The sequence below is a fragment of the Myotis daubentonii genome, chromosome 4 (genome assembly GCF_963259705.1).
Source record: "Myotis daubentonii chromosome 4, mMyoDau2.1, whole genome shotgun sequence".
In the NCBI taxonomy this organism is placed as follows: Eukaryota; Metazoa; Chordata; class Mammalia; order Chiroptera; family Vespertilionidae; genus Myotis; species Myotis daubentonii.
Window position 1 is genome coordinate 48,286,043 of NC_081843.1, and position 21,226 is coordinate 48,307,268.

The 21,226-nt window shown below is 35.0% G+C and overlaps 1 protein-coding gene across 5 annotated transcripts in view; it reads left to right on the top strand.

Annotated features, from left to right (window-relative positions):
- PGGT1B (protein geranylgeranyltransferase type I subunit beta) overlaps positions 1-20,049 on the top strand; it is a 42,172-nt gene extending 22,123 nt beyond the window's left edge. For 2 of the 5 annotated variants that reach the window (XM_059693848.1, XM_059693847.1), the window contains 4 exons: positions 3,750-3,795; positions 12,843-13,027; positions 14,428-14,536; positions 18,252-20,049. In XM_059693848.1, the coding sequence (XP_059549831.1) occupies positions 3,750-3,795; positions 12,843-13,027; positions 14,428-14,536; positions 18,252-18,433 (522 nt within the window). In that variant the 3' untranslated portion in view covers positions 18,434-20,049. Of the gene's footprint in view, positions 1-3,749; positions 3,796-4,439; positions 4,559-11,633; positions 12,473-12,797; positions 13,028-14,427; positions 14,537-18,251 lie in introns of those variants that run through there. The other 3 variants (XM_059693849.1, XM_059693850.1, XM_059693851.1) reach the window with 3 other exon arrangements.
- The last annotated feature ends 1,177 nt before the right edge of the window (positions 20,050-21,226 follow it).

Consider the following 21,226-nt stretch of genomic DNA (forward strand, 5'->3'; position numbering starts at 1 on the left):
CCACCTTATTCTCATTCGCTCTGTAGGTAACCATTCTTACTAATTTTTGATTTGTGTTTCCTATAATTTTTTGATGAGCATATATGTATATTTTTATTTCTCTTTCAATTTCTTACTCAAAGGTACCATACCATAAATACTTTATTGCAGTTTGCTTTTTTCACTTAACATAGCTTGAAAATCATTCTGTATAAGGTCATAGGGATTGTCTTCATTCTTTTTTTAGATATACTAATGGTATTCCATGTGTACAATGGTATGCCATTATTTCTTTCAGCTATTCTATGTGTAGAATACATATTTTCCAAATACAAACAATGTTGAAATTAATATGATTTTCTGCATATGTGCTTATGTATTATTTAAGATATACCTCTAGGGTAAATTCCTAGTAGTGGAACTGCTTGATCAAAAGTTAAATACATATGTAATATTATTAGATATTCCCCATTTTCTTTACCAAAAGTACAGACTACTTTATATTTTCATCACTGTTTGACAGTACCTGTTTCCATACAGCCTCACCAATGAAATGTGTTGTCTTACTTTGATTTTTACCAGTGTGGTGGGTGTTTTTTAAATTTTCTTTTATTACTAGAGGCCCGGTGCATGACATTTGTGCAGTTCGGGGGGAGGGTCCCTCAGCCCAGCCTGCACCCTCTCTGCACCCTCTCGCAGTCCAGGAGCCCTCGGGGGATGTCCGACTGACAGCACTGCCGTGGAGGCGGGAGAGGCTCCCTCCACCACTGTTGCGCTCGCCAGCCATGAGCCCGGCTTCTAGCTGAGCAGGGCTCCTCCTGTGGGAGGGCACTGACCACCAGGGGGCAACTCCTGCTATGAGCATCTGCCCCCTGGTAGTCAGTGCGTATCATAGTGACCAGTTGTTTGGTCGATTTGCATATTAGCCTTTTAATAATAAAAGGATGAGTAAGATTGACCATTTTCTTAACTCCAGGACTATATAAAACAGAACCACAGGCCAAATTTAGCCTGCAATCCTGGTTTGGTGACCTCTAGTTCTAGTCTATTATTTGCTTTTTTCTTTAGGTATTTCAAATTTGTGTATGGTTTTTTTTCTTTGCTTATATTTCATTTCAACCACTTTCTCATTGGCCCTTTTTACTTCTTTATCTCATTTTTATTCTCTTGGCTATTTTCAGTCTTTCTTTAATGTCCCGTATTGTCTTTTCATTTGAGACTATTATTCTTTAGGTATCCTGTAATTTAGTCTTCATTTCTCAATTTACTTTGTCTTTTCCCTCTCTTTCCTGAAATCATTTAACTCTTTTTTATTTCTCTTTACTGACTATCCTTTTCTGGTTTTCATTTAAAATTTTCTTTTCACATTCTCAAAACTTGTTTGAAGATATGTAATTGAGTTTGGGGTGCTGTATGAGTTTTCTTCCACTTTATCACTCTTTAGGGGGAGGGAAAGACAGATTTTCATATATAAGATGTTTTCATTTCAGTTGCTGTGTTTCAGCTTAGTTACTTTGCATAGATTTGCCTTGCTTAGTCATTTAGTGGATTGTGTTTTCTTTCAAGAATTCCTACTTTGATTGCCATTTTTTCAATGCAAAGAAACAAAATTTGATTTTTCTTTTTGATGAGTGTTGGCTGTTTTTTTCTTTTTTAGTGATAGGAAAAGGATCGTGAGTTCTATGATTTTTCTGGTGGAAGAGAGGTTTTTTTGTTTCCCAAGTCTCTAAATTTTGCTCTTTTGAGTTTTCCTTTGCATACTGCCACCTTGACTTGCACACTCTTAACTCCCTTCCCTAAAGTTAGTGCTCAGTTTTACCAGAACTCTTCCAGTTCAGGCAGTTCTTGCTTTGCATGGTCGTGCCAGACTGTAAATGATGATCATGCAAACTAAAATAATACGAAGTGATCTTTTTTGTTGTTGTTATCTCACCCAAAGATACTTTTCCAATTGATTTTTAAAGAGAATGGAAGGGAAGGGGAGAGAAAGAGAGAGAGAAACATTGATGTGAGAAAGACACATGCATTGGTTGACTCCTCAATGCACCCTAACTGGGGCCAGGGATCAAACCTGCCACCTAGATACATGCCCTTGACTGGAATCGAACCTGTGACCCTTCAGTCCATGGGCTAACATTCTGACCACTGAGCAACTGGCCAGGGTGATACTAAGTGGTCTTAATCATTCATAGGGAAAAATTATAATTGTTCTATGATCTTTGCTATTTTTTCAACATTAAAAACTCTCCTGTCAGTTATAAATATATAGAGAATTTTTTAATAGTAAAGCCAATATTTATTTAGTACACTGCAATTTAAAATATTAGCTACATTGAGCATTAAAGTGCTTTCTTTGTAAAAAAAATTTATCAAGAGTAGTTTGGACAGTGCTTTGCGTCTTCTTATGTAACTTACAGTGTGGAGCAAGCATCTTTTCTGTCTTGGTAAATGATCATACTTCTTTATAAGTTTGTATCAACTTCCAACATTTTATCTTTTGCATTTTCATTATATGCAGTGAATCTCTGTGTACCGCTCACAGTTCCTTTTATGTGACGTTTCTTGCCAGCATCACTTTTCTAGAATATTTTCATTCTTTTCAACACAACTGCTTTGTTCATCCATGTAGATATTTTGCCTTTACTTAGTTCTTCTGACTGTAGCACTGCCAGCATTCTCATGATCAGCTGTTTCTTCTATAACTCTGTGTTTGATCTCAGTTTCACTTCCAGTGTTTATGCTTTTCATTTCTTTACTGCACTTTCATCTTTGGTAGACACTATCATACCTCTTTTTATAAATTGTCGTGGATTTATCACTAAGAGACACTTGCCGTATCTGCATGAACTGAATAACATGTGCAGTGACAAATTACTAACAGATTTTGAAAAGGGTGATGTGATTGGTCACTTGTCATGATGCATATCTGTTATTTATATAGTGATTTGTGGACTGAGGAACTAGCAGCAAGTTTGTATTTTATGCAATTGCTCATAGTTAATGTATAAGTGGTTACTGAAATTTGAGTCATATTGTGTTATTTAAGCTATGGAACCTTGAGTTTGTGCATATTGGAGCTGTGCAAAGCAAGGACTGCCTATATTTTGCACTTAGAGTAGACTATCTCTTTCAGGTAGTGAGTTTAGATCAGTCTCAGACTTGCCACTATCTCTCCTCCTCTCACTTCCTCACTGTTTTTCAGATTGCCCTTGCTCTCTGCAAAAGTGTCAGGAGCGGGAGAGATGACTTGGTAGGATTTTCATGTTCCTATTTCTATAGATAGGTCATTTGAAGCTTGAACATGTCTTTAAAACAAAAACTTAGCTTTGCTAAGGTTTTATTTTTATATAGTTGTATTGTTTTGATTTTGTAGGATATAGGGAGATTAAATTTTAGGAAGGCACCTCTAAAAGCCTTGACATAATTTTATTTTGTGTTTATAATGATTTTTTAGTATAAAATCTTTACATTTTTCTTATGCTCATATATTCTTGCAAGTGGGAGAGGAGTAAGAGTTGGGTCTTTTTATTGGGTAGAAATTGTATATGTGGGTGCCATCTTTGAATAATCTATTTTCAGAATGTGCCTAATGTATACATTTAGTAATTTGGTGGTGTTAATAAGATAAAAGCAGGTACTTGAAAATGCCTACATCTATTATTTGTGAAAAGAATGCATATTTTGGAAGACATAAAGGAGACAGAAAAATAACATGACAACTTATTTATTATTATTTCCCTATTAAACCAAATAATGTTTTTCTTTTTCAGTCCTATGACAATGGGTTGGCACAGGGAGCTGGACTTGAATCTCATGGTAAGGCATCTTAAAATAAATGAACATGTAGTTTCTTTTGTTTCTTCAAATAACGTCATGGTATCTTCAACATGGAGGACCTCAGAAGTTTGTCTCAGCTCTTGGTGCAGCCTGACCATCTTCCTTCCTACTTCTTTCTTTTGACACTGTTGTGCCACTTTGAACCTCTTCTAGGTCAGTAATCATTTATAAATAAATTACTCAGACCAGAATTTTCATTAAAATATTTTGGGGTGATTTTTTAAGATACTGTTTGAAAATAGCAAGTTTTCTTCTTTGGCATAACATTAGAAGGGTAGGTGCAGGCTATTAAACATGAATCAGTGAATTTGTGAAGAAATGAAAGATTTTTATTTACCTTCTTTAATATAAGTATCCTAAGTCATAGTCATAAAACATTTTGCCTCATAACATATGTTCAATATATACATTGATATAATCTCTCCTTCCACATTTTTTTTGACTTTTGGCAGAAGCAGAATGGAGAGATAATAGTCAGTTTGTCAGCACATCAGTAGTCTGAACTCTTTCAGACTGAGTATTTCCACGTGGAAGTAAATAAGTTTCCATGCTCCTTTTTAAAAAAAGAAAGGCTAAATCAAGCAGACTCTTTGAGTGAACTCCTTGTTTCCTCTTCATCACAGCATTTATTTTTGTGCTCACCTGTTGTGTCCATCCCTCTACCAGCGTGATACAGTGGAAAGAACAGGTCAGTTTTCAGGTCTCATCCTTGACACCAGCTGTGTGATCTTGGCTGCTCACTTAGTATCTCTGAGGGTTTCCTCATCAACAGAGTAGAAATAATTGTCTTTTTATTTTATTATTAGGATTATATGAGGTAAAGTGGGTTGTAAACTATAAAACATGTATAAAAATATTTTTTTAAATATACATTCCTCGATCCCATATCCTTGTACTTTCCCTGGAACCTTGTCCTATCGGGTATCTTTTTCCCTCACATCTTTACTCCCTCTTTGATGTAGGTATTTGTAGTGTGTGTCACTAGAACTGTATAGAAGACTGTCTTGGATTTTCCTCTGAGGCCATATTGTAATTAGGACACCATAATTCTTGTGTGTGCCTGAGTCTGTATGAGATTGGCAGTGGGGCAAGCTAGCAGTAGCAATTATGTCACTGGTCATCACTACTTGGTAAGGAAGGATACACTTACAGCCCAAATAGGAAATCTGTCATCTATAAGAATTTTGGAAAAAAGGAGACAGTTGTACTACTATCTGTAATACTTTAAACAATAAAATTAAATTTAAAAAAAAGAATTTCTGAAAAGATAGGGCCTGGTAATCATTATTATAAAGGTTGTTAATGGGCACTCTAGCTGAGAAGACACCTTACCAGTATAGGAGACCTGTGGGACAGACACTGTTCCTAAGAAATTGGGATTACATTTCTGTGGAATGTGAAACAGAGAAGGGTCCTGTCAGGAAAAAAAATCTTGCTGAGTCACACAAGTAGTGATTTTGAGTCAGTACGATTTGCCTAGGATTATACCCATCAAGATCATCAATGACAGTGATTAATGCCAAGAAGTTTACATCCTTCTTCTAGCTCTAAATTCACCATGGTAGGTTTGAGGCCTAAAGCCCCAGAGGAGAGCTTCCTAATCAGAGTGCTGCAGTACCATAAATGGGTTCTTGGTGTGCCAAGTTATTGCTCTATTAGCCTTTGTGGCAGCCAAGAAGCCCTGGGTATCTGGAGCCCCTGGTAAGATGGCCTTTGGCTCGGAGCACCCTCCTCAGGACACCTCAGGATGCCCTACAAATATCAGATACTCTTGTTCTTTTTGTCCTCTGAAGTTAGATAGGCTGAGAAGTACTATTCTAGAGGACTTTGGTATAGCCTTCCTTCCCTGTCTCATTTTATCACTATCTATAGTGGTAAGTAAAACCTGTTCCTAAATAGTAGTCCTGCAATTTGGTCTCTCTGCAAAGACTTTGTATACTCCCTTTTTCTTCTTTCTATTGTTAATCTTTTTTTTTTTTTTTGAAATTATAAGGGAAAGTTTATTTAGAAAATGACAGGTGTAGTAGAAGTGAGACAGCTGGGCTGCGTAGGCTCAGGAAACAAGTTACAGGGGTAGAAGACAAGCCCTTGGAGCTTAGAGAGAAAGGCAAAGGTAACGCGTGGAGAAAAGTAGGTGAAAACAGAAAGGTGTGGGTGTGCTCCCTAGAGGGAGAGGGAGTTCCTTCTATTGTTGATCTTTTTAGAATAGTGGTCCGAATATACTATTTGCCTTTCTACAAAAATGGCTTGTTCTTTAATTTTCTGTGTGAGGCTTCAGTAACTTAGGAAGTTTCTCTTTTAAAGTTATGAGTGGTCTTTATCTCAAATCCAGTGTTTCTTTCTCATTCCTTATCTTTATTGAAGCAATTGAAGCTATTAACCTCTGCCCCCTCTTTCTTGAAATACCACATTCTTTTTGTCCTGCTTCCTGACAAGTTGTTTCCGGCTCCTTCACCATTTTGTTTCTTCCTCTAATCTCTTTACCTCCGCCCAACTTCCTTCTTTCTAAATCTCAGGGTTCTTGTACTTGCTGGGTTTTTTAAAGATTCCTCCAACCTCAGCCCTCGCATACACCTGGCTTTATTTCACATCCTTTAGGTTTGGGTTCATATGATATTTTTGGATAAGCCAAACCACCAACATACTGCCTATTTAGAATCACATATCAACCACATATTCATACCCTACCCCTTTCTGGCTTTTTCTGCATATCACTTTTTTATATTTTAGCTATTTGTTCACTGTCTCCCCACATAATATAAGCCTCATGAGAATAGAGATTTGGGCCTGTTCTATTCACTATTGTATCCCCACACCTATAACATGTGTGGCACACAGTTGAATGAACCAACAGATGGTTGTTGATCAATCATTCCTGTTTTGATGGCATCCAAACTATGTTTCCAAGCATGTGTTATTGCTTTTCAGCTGCATAACCCCCATTCGGTCTCTTCAGCATCCCAAGCTGCACATGTTTAAACCATTCCTCTCCTCTTCTTCCCAAACCTGTCCTTGTTATTCAGGAATGTGAAATTGCTACTATCAGAGAAGCCAGAAATCCAGAATGTTGGGTGTGTAATCTCTTGTTCTGTCATTATTTTTTTGTAATTTGCTAGTCACACCAGTTGTCCCACATAAGTTACCAGTTTATAATGTTTGGTTTGCAGACTAAAAGGAAAATAATTTATTTTTATTAACTGCTACTCTGTGCCATTTAGTATCATTTAATCCTGACACCAGCCCTCTAAGAGTAGTCATCTTTGTATTAGATTCAGAAAGGCAAAACCGTATGGATATGAAAGAATAAGGATTTATTATAAGAATAAGATTTTCCATCACTGTAGAAGGAGTTTGAGGAGTAGTAAAGTCCTAAAATGAGTAGTTGGTGGATTGGGGAAAAGTCACTGACAAGCCCTCCTGAAGCAGTGGCACAGGTGGGCAAGCAAGACCTTGCAGGGGAATCTGAGAAGCCAGGCACGTCCAGCCGCCAGAGTGTGAGTGTGGTGGAGGAGTCTGCAGAGGGCTGTTGCTCCTGCATCTGTTTATGGGCCTGGTGTCACAAGGGCAAGAAGTAAGAAAAACTTGGATTCCAAGTATATGGAGAATAAGGTCAAGCAGGAATCTGCCAGCACTTCTGCCTTTGTCTCCTGCCACCCCTAAAAACAGCCAGGGCACTGGCTACTGCTTCACTTCCATCTTACAAATCTTACAGATTTCTCTAACTTCAGGCCATACAGGAAGTTCTAGCATAGCTAAGTTCTTATAGTACAAAACCACCGCAATAATTACTGCCATTTTACTCAAAGAATTTATTATAGGCCGTAGAGAGAATGTATTCTCCAGTGTTCCTTCATGCCTCTTCACCTCTGGACTTTGCTAGTTCATTCATTCATTCATTCATTCATGCATGCATGCCTGAAATGCTTCCTCTCCGCCTGCCTTTTCTTGATTCCCTCTTCTTAATCTTCAGAGTTTTACCCATCTTTCTATGCCTGGTTTCAGTGTCACATTTTCTGAAAACCTTTCATCATCTGGTGTCATTCCCCACCTCCATCCCCTAAGCCCTGAGCAGTTTCTCCCTTTTCTATATTTCTGTAATACTTGGTTCATACCATTTTCATGGCACTTACCTCAGTTTATTTTATCTTCTCTGCTAAATTGTAAGCTGACTATGTCTTATTCATGTCTTACTCCTAATGTGCTTGTATATCGTAGTTGTTCAGTAAGTATTTAATGAATAGCTTATCCGGTATTCCACTCTGTATCTCAAAGCAAAAAAGGCTGAATTTGTGCTATGTACTTCTCCTACAATTTGGTAATAATCAAGTTTCTTCATAATTCTGCAATCTAAATATTATTTGATACACTGTTATTTTGTTTTATTAATTCATCTGCTCTTCTCCAACTACTGCTTAGCCTGGAGCCCATTTGTCATGAAAGCTAAACAGGCACATTATACCCTTCTAGGCCATGATCATGTAATGATTCTATTTATCCTAGTGATTCTCTTATAATAGCACAGTTCTGATGTTTGGGACAAATTGGATTTACCTGATTTGCTAGGATTAAAACTATTTTTTCTCTCCCTGGATGAATACTATAAACATAAAAGTTCAGACAAATTAATTTGATTCCATGATTCTTTTAAAATATCTCTACTCTTAATCCAGAAGAGAAGTAGTAAACTCTCTTTGGCTTAATTTCATCTAAGCATTCAGCTTCTTTAAATTTACCTCACTTAACCCTTTTCATGTGATATTGAAGTATAAAATGGTGTACTTCTTTATGTAACTATTTAGCTTTCTACTTTATATCAACTTATATGTTAGTTGACCATCTGAAATTATACATTTCAGAGTACATAGATTCTTTTCAGATAATTTGGTATATACAAATAGATACTAAGAGAATGCTTAAGATTGAGCTGTAAAACCTTAGGGGAGCTGTAAGTTATAACTGTGTTACACTTTTAAAGTATTAGTAAATCATAGCATTAAAAAACCAGAGTCAGCGACACCTTTGGCCTGCACCTGGAAGAACTTAAGAAGAACGTTGTTAAAAGAGAATCTCTATGGTCCCTTCCTGTGATGTTTTATGATTGAGACATTGTGCATACATTAATTATTTATACAACTGAAGCATATCGCTTTAGATGGCAAACTTTTAGCAATTTCAGGTAGGAATCTTTCTCTTATTTGTGCCTTACTAGTATACGCCTCTGATAAGGAAGGTTATTTTCATACCTTCTTCAACCAAGGCATAATAAACATAGTTTAACCTTTACTTGAGGAATTCAGATCATTACCATGAGAAGCATTTCTTGTACTTTAACATAATAATGTAAAATAATATTACATTATTAGCAGAAAAACATAGCACAAATTCGGCCTTTTTTGCTTTTCTTTTTTTGAAGCTTGTGGGAATCATTAATCTAATCCTATTTAATCCTCAGAAGATATTCTATTTGAGTTCTTTACCTGATATTTTATAATATTTCTTAATTCACTCATTGTCTAGATGTTATTGTGATTCTTTCTGTTTTTATGTCTATCATAAGGCTTTTAATCCAGGTTTTTAGAACTAATTTTTTTTGGAATTTTGTGAAACAGCCTCTTAGGGGTAAATTTTGGTAAATGAATTTTAGCTTAAAGTATAGACTTTGTAATTACTGTTTTTGACTACTCAGACATTAATATTTTCAAAATCTGGTGATTTGAACAAAGATTTACTTTGAATTGTGCCTTTTTGCTTTAAGAGTCCTGACAAAGTAATTTGCATAATAACAGTTAAATGTTTCATTTTACCTTTCCGTAGTTTTAAGGACAACATACTATTCGTTTTATGTTTAATCTATATATATAAATGGCTAATATGCTAACTGTCCCTCCACCTGTCCGACCGGTCACTATGACACCCACTGACCACCAGGGGGCAGACACTCAACACAAGAGCTGCTGTGCCACACACTCGCCATTTACAGAGAAACTGCGCAGACCTGGTGCCAACAATGCAACACTTGGCTTTCCCCAAGTGGAACACAGGCCCCGCCATCACCCCGGAATGACAGCCCACCAAATTGCAGCCAACACTGCCATGGCGCAAAATGTGGCCCACAGCCCAGCCCAGCCCGGAAACAGTGGCTATGGGCATCGAGTAATGACATCACGTAGCAACATCAGGCTTCCTCTCCCTAGTGACTAGCCTCCTTGGAGTTTCTTCAGCCCAGGAATACAATTTGCTTTATAGCCAAGTGCAGATATTTCATTTTATTTTTATTTATTTTTTTTAAACAGACAAGTACTTCTATATATATATATACACACACACATACATACACATACATACACACACACACACACATACACACACATATTTTATTGATTTTTACAGAGAGGAAGGGAGGGGGATAGAGAGTTAGAAACATCGATGAGAGAGAAACATTGATCAGCTGCCTCCTGCACACCCCCTACTGGGGATGTGCCTGCAACCAAGGTACATGTCCTTGACTGGAATCGAACCTGTGACCCTTCAGTCCACAGGCCGATGCTCTATCCACTGAACCAAACCGGTCAGGGCGATATTTTATACTTTAACCAAATATTTGTGAAGCATTTTTCTGTGCCTCATCTCATTTGATCTTCACAGAAGTCCTGGAGTAGGTAGATAGGAGACTCGGTAGAATCCTATTTTCTTTTCATTAGCTGGAAAACAGAGATTTAGAAAGTGTAGAAACTTGACCTAACTGAAAAGAAGTAAGAAATGGTGGACCTTGAAAATGACTTCACGTTTTCTCACTGTGCAGAATATAGTCAAACACTGCTGCAGTTAAATATTTTACCCTTTGTTTTCCCTGCATGATCTACAATAATAATCTGCTTTTTGTTGATATTTACTGCTGTGTTGCTGACAATTACCTGAAAGAGAAGCTGGGGTGCTTCACTGGGCTGGAAAAAGTTTAGCTACATCAGAAAGCAGTTCTAATTAAGCAAGTTTACTCTCTATATATAAAAAGCTACGTTGACTCATGCATGCGTGATACATATAAAGCTTTCGCTGGCATCAGTCACACACACGTGTTTCAATCTGTCATTGTCGATCAGGAATTTGGTTGACACTTCTATTATAGAGAAAGGGTGAATATCAGTATTAAAATATTCTAATTAATTTTCTTTCAATGTGCACAAATCCGTGCACTGGGCCACTAGTGATATTATAATACCCGACCTGAAGTCATTGCCAGATTTTCATGAAAGAAAAATTAAAACTAGTGGGTTATTGAAGAGGAAATAAGATTGAGAGTTGCTTCCTAGAAATTATTCTAAAATATTATGATAATTTTTTTACTTTTCTGTTATTTCACTCATGGCTAACATAGATTACTGAGCTAATTGGGGAAAATTCTAAAGATTAAATAGTTTTTTACATACAGTAACCCATTTGATGTTATAGGTGCCTTAAGTTTCTACAGGGAATGCTCACTTTTCCTTTTCCAGAGAACACATCCAAGATTTGTAACACCAAAAGGAAAATTATAAGATGAGGAATATTAGGAATTATCATCTATTTAAATAGCTGAAATAAAAATTACTAACTGAAGTTGTAATAAATTGGAAATACAAGTATTTTTAAAATTGTTTGGAGTTGACAATAAATAGTGCCCATGGAAAATGTTGTTTCTTTTCTTTATGTAACAATACTGACTTTTCACTTTCTGAGGAAAGTCATTGCCTTTATGAGCATATTGGTTTCCTATTGACGCTGTAACATTTTACTGCGAACTTGGGGTTGTCAAACAACAAAAATTTATTCTCTTACAGTTCTGGAGGCCAGAAGTCTGAACTTCATCTTGTGTGGCTAAAATCAAGATGTCACCGGGGCTAGTTACTTCTGGAGGCTCCAGGGAAGAACCTGTTCTTTTACATCTTCCAGCTTCTGCCAACATTCCTTGACTTATTGCCACATCTCTCCAGGCTCTGCTTCCATAGTCACATTGCCTCCTCTTTCTGCAGTTTAATCTCCCTCTGCTCTTGTGGGTGTATTTAGGGCCCAACCAGGTGACTCAGGATAATCTCCCCATATCAAGATCCTGAACGCAATCACATTTGCAAAGTCCTTTTTGCCATATAAGGTAACATGCACACGTTCCAGGGATTGGGACCTAGATATCATTGGGGGGCACTATTTAGTCTACTGTAGTGAGTATGGACACTCACTGTGCATTGACTTCCAGCTACAGCTTTCTTCTCCCCCGCCCACACACACTCTCCCTTGCTCAGACTTTGCTTCCTTAAATTTCTTAAGCAGACTAGGTATCACATCTGCATACCAGCTTCTAGCTTGTTTATATTATATGTTAAAATTAGCTGTAGCTTCAGGCAGATAAAACCTCAATTCATAAGTAATACATTATCTTTAAGGGAATTAAAATCTGACTCAGGTGGTAGAGTCCTAGACAGGGAATAGTAGTATGTTCTATGTTTTAGTTTCAGCTCTGCCATTAGCCATATAACTGTGAACAAGTTTTTTAGTCTCCGTAAGCCAGTGATGGCGAACCTATGACACGTGTGTCAGAGGTGACATGCGAACTCATTTTTTTGGTTGATTTTTCTTTGTTAAGTGGCATTTAAATATATAAAATAAATACCAAAAAATATAAATCTTTTTTATACTATGGTTGCAAATATCAAAAAATTTCTGTATGTGACATGGCACCAGAGTTAAGTTAGGGTTTTTCAAAATGCTGACACACCAAGCTCAAAAGGTTCACCATCACTGCGTTTGTTTTCATAAGTAAAATGTTTCTTATAGCTTTAACTTATTTTAAATTCTTTCCTGTTTCATCAAGTTAATATGGAAGACTTCAGTGTTTAGTGGCTATTTAAAATTATAGTTGTCTTAAATTTAAACTACTTTTATTTCACTATTTTCTAGAATTATTTAACCACTTTTTTTCCTCCGACCATTTTATATTATTTTCCTAGGCATCTGTTTTGAAGTATAAAGAACTATGTGGTTTTGATTAACAGGAGGCTCAACTTTTTGTGGCATTGCATCGCTGTGTCTCATGGGTAAACTAGAAGAAGTTTTTTCAGAAAAAGAATTGAACAGGATAAAGAGATGGTGTATAATGAGGCAACAAAATGGTTATCATGGAAGACCGAATAAGCCTGTGGACACGTGTTATTCTTTTTGGGTGGGAGCAACTCTAAAGGTAAGAGAACTAGTAAAAATGAGAAACCTATGCTCTCTGTTAATATCAGCTGTGTTTAGAGGGTTTGGTCTTTGTACTATTCATTAAATATTCTTTGGTTTAGGCTACTGAGTTTTTCCTGTTGCTCTGGCAAAGCCAGTGTCTATATGGTTTTTCAATAGAATTCAGTTATCTGTCATACTACTTGAAAATTTCCATTCTTACAATATTCAAGTGGCCCAGGTAAGAAAGTAGGCATAAAAAAAAAAAACAACTTGTTACTGAAACTGATCGGTAGTCCATCTAGAGCATGGATCTGTCTAAGCATACCAGTAAAGAATTTATGGGAAGATATTAATCCTAAAAGATAAACCATGGGTCATTTCTTTAAACATCATTTAAGGTTTCCTATTTTTGTTTATTTATATAAACCGTCTGCAGTGTATTGATTGGTATGAGAATGATTTCAAATGAAGGCAGGAGCCCCCTTCCTCTCTCCTGTACCATTTTTAATTTTTTTAATTATGGAAAATTTCAATATATTCAAAAGTAGAGGGAATAATTTGGTGGGACTGTTTCCAACATCAGGATTCTAAAGCGTCTTTCCTTATATTCTATTAATTAAATCAAAATGAATAAGTTTGTTTTTTATTTGTACCATAACTTTTTTATTGGTTTGTTTTTATTTTTGAGAAATAATGCTTTTTCATTTATCACTTATACCCTCCGTGTCTCTCTGAGTCATTAATATACTTTCAGTTGCTTTGTGTCTTACAGAAATGTCTTGAACTCTCTTGCCTACTGCTTACCACCCCCTTCTCGTTTACACTTTGATTTATCCTTTTATTTTTTTCTACTTAATGGGATCTTAAGAGAGAGAACAAATAATACATGTCATAAATCTTTAAGCTACATAATTTTAGGCTAAAATTATATTTGTCTCACCTTTTATCTTTCCTAATTAAAAATCTATAATATTTTTCCTATTCTCAAACAAAACTGTCTCTAGCATTTGGTTAATAAATTTTGTTGCTCTTTTATGAAATATTTTTAGTTCTAGTTACTACCAGTTTGTAACTTAATAACTCAAAAGCTTATCATAAGAGTTAAAATATGGTAGTTAAATTGTACTTTTTTAAGTGACTAAAGAAGTTGAACAGATTTGGGAAGTTGTGATGAAAAGAGGTTAAGTGGGCATGGTTCAAAAGAAGGAAACATTGAGTGGGTCAAGAAATTAGGAGAGTAAATTTGATAGGATAATAAAAAAGATAATGTGGTTAACTAGTTTTAAGTGCTCAAGTCCCCAGAGGTTTGCTCTGAGAGCCTTAGCTTGAGACAAGCGTATTTAAATGATACAGATCTGAAATTGGTCAATGTGAAAGTTTTATGTCAGTAAATTTATATTTGTCTTGTTATTTCAGCTTCTGAAAATTTTCCAATACACTAACTTTGAGAAAAATAGAAATTACATCTTATCAACTCAAGATCGCCTCGTAGGGGGATTTGCCAAGTGGCCAGATAGTCATCCAGGTAATTTTTTTTTGTATGAATCCAGAACTTTCCTTTTGTTTATTTCTTGACTAAACCTTCAAGCATCTTTGTCAGAAAGGACATATAGGAAATTTAGCCTTAGTTGTAAACTTACATTAAATAATATGTTTTTTTAAAAGGTATGTAAATTGTTAAAGTTTAGGGTAGATTTAGGGTGTTGGGGGTATAAAGGAAGGGTTTGATTATCAAGATATATTGGTATAGTTTACATTATTTTCTAAATATTTTACTTAGCAATGTTTTATTTCATTTGAGGCAGTAAGGCAAGTAGTCTAAATAAGCCCTGTCCAAATAACAGAATCATTTGATCCATCCAAAATCTTTAGGATTATTAGCTATCAGTTGAGCTATATAGAATAAATTGCTCTTAATCCAAAAGGAGGAACTCATTTTTTGCTCTTTTCAGAAATTACTAAATCAAAAATCTCAAATCCTGAATACAGGTGTCCCTCACTGTCCAGACTTTTCTTATCTGAATTTGGGCAGATTAAGTTTCTTCTTTAGATGAATACTTTTGCTATGTTAACTCTCACCATTCAGTCACTATCTAAAACTCAGGAACCCAATAGATTCAGACAATATGATAATCTATGCTTTCCAAACTCAGGAATGATATAGATGTGAAGAGTAAAGGATTCTTGTATTTCATAAGTACTTTTAAATGGTTTTTTTCAAATATTGAAAACTCTGTATTAATAATGACATTTCTTCAAAATATGTGGATATTTCTGATATTTTCCAAACCTTATTATAAGCTGCATACTCTTAATATAAAATTGCTTGCTCAGTAACTACATGGATGCCATCTATAGGCCCTTCAGATCTCACCTGCCAATTGAACTCATTATTTGCATGCTCCATCTGGCCCCAAAACTCTAGTAGCACTAAACCCAAGTTCATGCCTAGGATTCTGCAGAAGTCTTATCATTAGTCTTCCTGTCTCTAACCTGTATTGACACCCTGTATGTGTGTATGTACGTGTGCTTAAAGAAGACGAGAAGGGCCCTAACTGGTTTGGCTCAGTGGATAGAGCGTCGGCCTGCGGACTGAAAGGTCCCAGGTTCGATTCTGGTCAAGGGCATGTACCTTGGTTGCGGGCACATCCCCAATGGAGGGTGCAGGAGGCAGCTGATCGATGTTTCTCTCCCATCGATGTTTCTAACTCTCTATCTCTCTCCCTTCCTCTCTGTAAAAAATCAATAAAATATATTTTAAAAAAAAATTCAAAGACTTTCTTAGCACTCAGTCAGTTCTTTGGCATGGCACACAGGCCCTCCCGGGATTTGGCTCCTCTTCCACCTCTAGCATCATTCTTCAGGCTACTACCCTTCCCCCTTGTTATTACCTCCAGCATAATGAATCTCTTTACAGATTCAAAAAAAATCACTGAGTATTCATTAAAGATTATTTAGAACACTGACATTTTTAATAAGTAAGTTGAAAAATTATTAGCTATAAATATATGAAACTAGATTCAAGAAATGATTGTTTTTGCAGCATTGTAATAGAATCATGGTTTTTATTATTAGCCTAGAGCCTCTTCAGTTCATCTCCTATTATTGAACTGCTATTGTTGGAACATGTACTTGAATCAAAATATAAATAGGGGGATCATAAAATTATATTTTTGTACCTGAAATGAGCAGGAATATTACATCCTTATATCCATACTTGTATTTTCATGCAAAATATTCTCCTTTAGAAAAAAAATGTACAATGCTTTTAATTTCTAAAGCAAATTCATATTTTTAAAGTTTTGGTATCTATAACACATAGCCATAGATATGTTAGAAAAGGGACTCAAGAAAATTATTTTGGTCTTGATGCCATTTTTGTTCAGCTAGTGCATGGTACTATTTTAACAAATAATGGAAATAGGGAAATGACATACTTGAAATACCTTTTGAGTATTTACAATAGCTTTTTAAAAAGAAAATTCTTGAAGCTTTTTTCTTGCAAGATCAGTTTCTATAACATTTGTGTGAATACGTCAATGTAATACTTTTTACGGATTATGTTACAATGTCTTCAGAGCCTGTACACTATAGAGCAGAGAAAGTCTTTGTATGATAAATTGAACTTATGTGGATAGACCTGAGACCTTTTCCTAAAGCCGTTATAAAAATTATTTTAACAAGTCTTTAAAATTATCTTATTATTGGTTCTAATAAATCTAATAACCAATTTGACACAAGGAGATTTTACATACATTTATAGAAGAAACTTGAGAAAAGAATGTATTTATAATCTATTCTAAGTGCTTGAATACAAAGAGTTTTCTTTTTACTATTTGAGGTTTGAAACAATTAACTGCTGATTCACTGGATTTTACAAGAATCCTTTTGAGAAAAAAATTAATGTATTTGTACATTAATTGGAAAGTGTAAGGCCCAATTTTATGTTATTCTGGATGTATTTTATTTCTCTTTCCATTGCATTCTTTTCTGGGAAAGTTTCCTATTGTCTAGAAAGTAAAAGTTAATGTTGCTCTGTGTCTTTTATAATTTTAGAATAACTTCAAAGAACATATAATAGTACAGGGAAAATACAATTTTTTTTTTTTTTATGGTTTGAAAATTAGAGGAAAATGAGCCAGAAGAAACCTAAGCATTCTGTGAAAAGACAAAGAAGGGCATTAACATGGGCCTCCATTCGTGAAATAACTTTTTCACAAATAACATTGAGTGAGCACAACTATGTATCATTCTGTTTTGAAAAGTAAATTATACTTGTCTAAGTAAAACTTATTCTTTAATTCTTTGACAAAGTTTGACTTTGTAAGATGTTTTGAACTTTAATAGCTCTTGAGGTCATAAATGATGGCCAAATCAAAAATAGAAAAAAAAAATTTACTGCTACAAAATCTGTTTTTTGTAGTGTTCCCATAACTGCGGAGCGCTGAGCTCTTTAGAAGTCCAAATAAGGCTCTCAGACAGGCAACAGCCATGTGACTTCAGTGGCCACTTTAATGGAAGAGGGTTTCTGACCCCTGAAAGATGGGAAACTAGTGAGAACAGTGTAGAAGAATTGTTATGGTATGAAAACTCACATTATTATAGCCAAATAGAATGTAAGCTTGCTTTTATTTTCAGGTCAGATATTTTTAGAATGACTGACAGTACCCTAAATTGGAAAATTAAATATGGTACAGCATTCCAGAATGGATTACTTTGCTTACGTGCCTTTCTTTTAACACTGTTAGGGTGATACATAGGCTACTGTCAGAAATAAAACTTAGAGGGGACGGGTGCTGCCACCTAGGTTCAGGGGTTTGTTTATTTTCATTTTTAAGAAAATATTTTCCTGTTATGATAATAGACTTAAAGCCCCTTGTTCCCATATTCTATAGTAAGCAAAGGGGAAACCCCACTACAGTGAGAAGTCTTTTATATTACTGCTACTTTTCCTTTTTGCCCTTTAGTCACAAAGTATGTTGGAAATGTCACTTCTTCAGCTAGGAACTGTTTTCCTTTGTTAATATTATTGTCTTGAATAAAATATCAGATTTTGATTGTCTGGTTTTTTTAAACATTGGTGTCTGAGACTTTGTGAAAGCAAATATTTCAAAAACTATATTTAGAATTTTTTAAAATTCATTTTTAATGTAGTGATGGGCTGATAGGTATGCAGCTAAAGTATTTTGTAGCATGCACAAATTAGAATGCCTATTGTGACAAAAATGCCTCATTTTCAGATGCTTTGCATGCATACTTTGGAATTTGTGGCCTGTCTCTAATGGAAGAAAGTGGAATTTGTACAGTTCATCCTGCCCTGAATGTAAGCACACGGACTTCTGAACGCCTTCGCGATCTCCATCAGAGCTGGGAAAACAAGGACTCTAAACAATGCTCAGAGAATGTACACATCTCCACATGACTGACTTTAGACTGGGAGGGTGGGGGGATTTGTAGCATAACTGTAGCTCACGGTTAAAAGCCATGTATAACCAAGTGTGCTCTTTTTTTAAGAGGTAGAGTCTTACAATCAAATCTTGTGCTGGTGTCACTTTGGAATATGGTCTTGAGCCAGTATTTGTAATGGGTTTCAAGAAAATCTTTGAAGTTTGAACCACAATGGATTCTGTTATGGTTCTTAAATGTTTGTACTGTATTTCTAAGAAGTTCTTTGAGGAAAATTAATTGTGTGTATGTAGGTTATCTTTTTTAAAACTCTTCAGTACAAATTGTATCATATTATAAAAGAGAAATATTCAAGTTTACAGTTCACATAGCATTGATAATCTCTGGGTGAACACTTAGTGATCATTTTAAAAGCTTGACTGCTGATGGTAGAAAATTGCTTTAAGAATTAAGTATCTGGGATTATTCTTTGAAAACAATTGATCCCATAATTTTTAAAAAGAAGGACAACTTATTTTGTCTCATTCATAAGTGTGTGCCAATGAAACTTGTGTGGGCTATACCAGTATAAGTGAAATTAACCTCATAGCAAGAATGAATAGGCTTAACTAATACAATAATTTTTGTAAAGGGAGATTGTTTTAAGAAGACTATTATGTAACTGTGGGAAGAGTAATTTAATTGTATGTGATAGTGAATGGAAAAGTTTTGTGCTGTGCAAATCCTTTATTTAGATGTTGCTGGGATGAATAACAGTTATGTTTTACTTTAATCTCAAATTATTAGTTCCTGTTTTTTTTCTTTTTCTTTATGGGGAGAAAACAGTATTATCTGGAAGAAAAGACATTTAGTAGTTTTGTTTATTTTTCTGAGATATGTGATATCATGATTTATCCTAGTACTTTTATAACAGTTACTTTTAGCCATTTAGATTTTATTTTTAGTTTGTTGCCCCATGCTTTAGCTTTTCTAATTTCAAACTGATAATTGCTTAATTTTTTCAAATTTAATAAGCAAAAATTTAATTAAAAAGTAGGACTGCTCAAGTAAATTAAATGGCTTAGCTCCATATGTGGCCATTTATGTTTTTATATTTTCAGGTAAGTTGGAGGGAAATGTACTATTTAGGGGTTGAAGACGAGAGTTTGGTTTTGTTCTTTTTGTTTTTTTTATTCTGTGAACTTGCTAATTGTAAAGGAGGTAGTATAAAAACTCATCTGGTCAATAATAAGTTATTCAGTAAATCACATCAGTCACTATTGCTCGATGACATTCAAAGATATGAAACTAGTACTGAAATGGAGAAGGAAAACGCTTCACTTAAGGGGCTGGATTTAAGTTAAAATCGTGGTGATAATAAATATTGAATTATTTGTTCTCCAAGAATCAGTATAAAAACTAAATTACTAGTATCGCTGTTTAGGTATAGTAAAATTTAACATTTTATTTTCATTTCCTAAATTGGAGGAAAAATAGCCTTAAATTATGGTTCTTCCCAAATAAAGGGAAAACTAGTATATACTTGAAAAAAAATGATCATGTATTATTGGTATGGTCAGTTGTAAACTTCAATTTGCCAGAGTAAAATATTTTTACATTAGAAATAAAATCAATTTTTTGATGATGGAAAAACATAAGTTTAACCACAGATGTCATCCTTCCATGAGTTGCTTCTCTTTAAATTCAGCCATTTTAAGATATCCACATCTCAAACTACATCATCATTTAGCCATCGGAGGTAAAATAACATATATATAATGGCTTTAGAACTATATGCAAAGCCCAAACTGTTTTTCCCGAATCACCATTAATGGTTGGAAAGTGGGAAAGTTAGTAACAGTAAGTGTATTCATAAAAGAAAAGAGAATGCCAAGGTAAAAGTATTTCATAAAACTATTAAGAAATATTTTCTGATTCCTTGTATAATTTAATAGCATAAGATTATAGATTATAGATTATAATAAGATTCTAATTTATATACTTGAGAGGGGCCTTCTTGTAAAATTTTATGGCCTGACTGGTGTGTCTCAGTGGGTGAGCGTCAACCCATGCACCAGGAGGTCGCTGGCTCTATTGCTAGTCAGGTCACATGCCCTGATTATAGGCTCAATCCCCAGCAGGGGGCGTGCAGGAGGCAGCCGATTGATGTTGATGCATTGATGTTTCTATCTTTCCCTCTTCTCTCCCTCTCTAAAATCAGAAAAACATCTTTTTTAAAAAAAGTTATCTATAAAAATAGAAAAAAATTTTATGAACCAGTGATTGTCATATTCCACAGCAACGTACTGACCAAAAAATACCAGACTAGTGTGAATTGTGGAGAAATTATTCCTAACTTTCTCTAAATAGTTATTTACAAGAAAAGTACTTATTAGGTAAATTTTAAGTGTTATTTTGCATATATACTTTGTTTTTTAGCAATGGTGATATAATGAGAAGAGAAATATGAGCTCCAAAATCTCAAATAACTAATCCCAATGCTGTATCCCCTCCTCTAATATGGTGTTTTCTCTCTCTCTCTCTCTTTTTTAATATGGTACTTTTTAGGCGATAGTAGAAGCTTTGTTTTGAGCATCTCATAAAAACAAGGTTAGTCAGGTCATACAACACAATTCAACCTATTTATCATCTACCGTGTTTTAGATTTGATCTGTAATTTGTGTACATTTTCATTAGATGTTTAAATAGTTACTTATAAATATTTAAATTCAAATAGAAGTTCTGCTGGAAGTGGTACATAGTTTGAAAACTACTGGACGTGATAGAATTTAAGAGTCAGTTTAGTAAAGATGATGGGCTTAAATTCCAG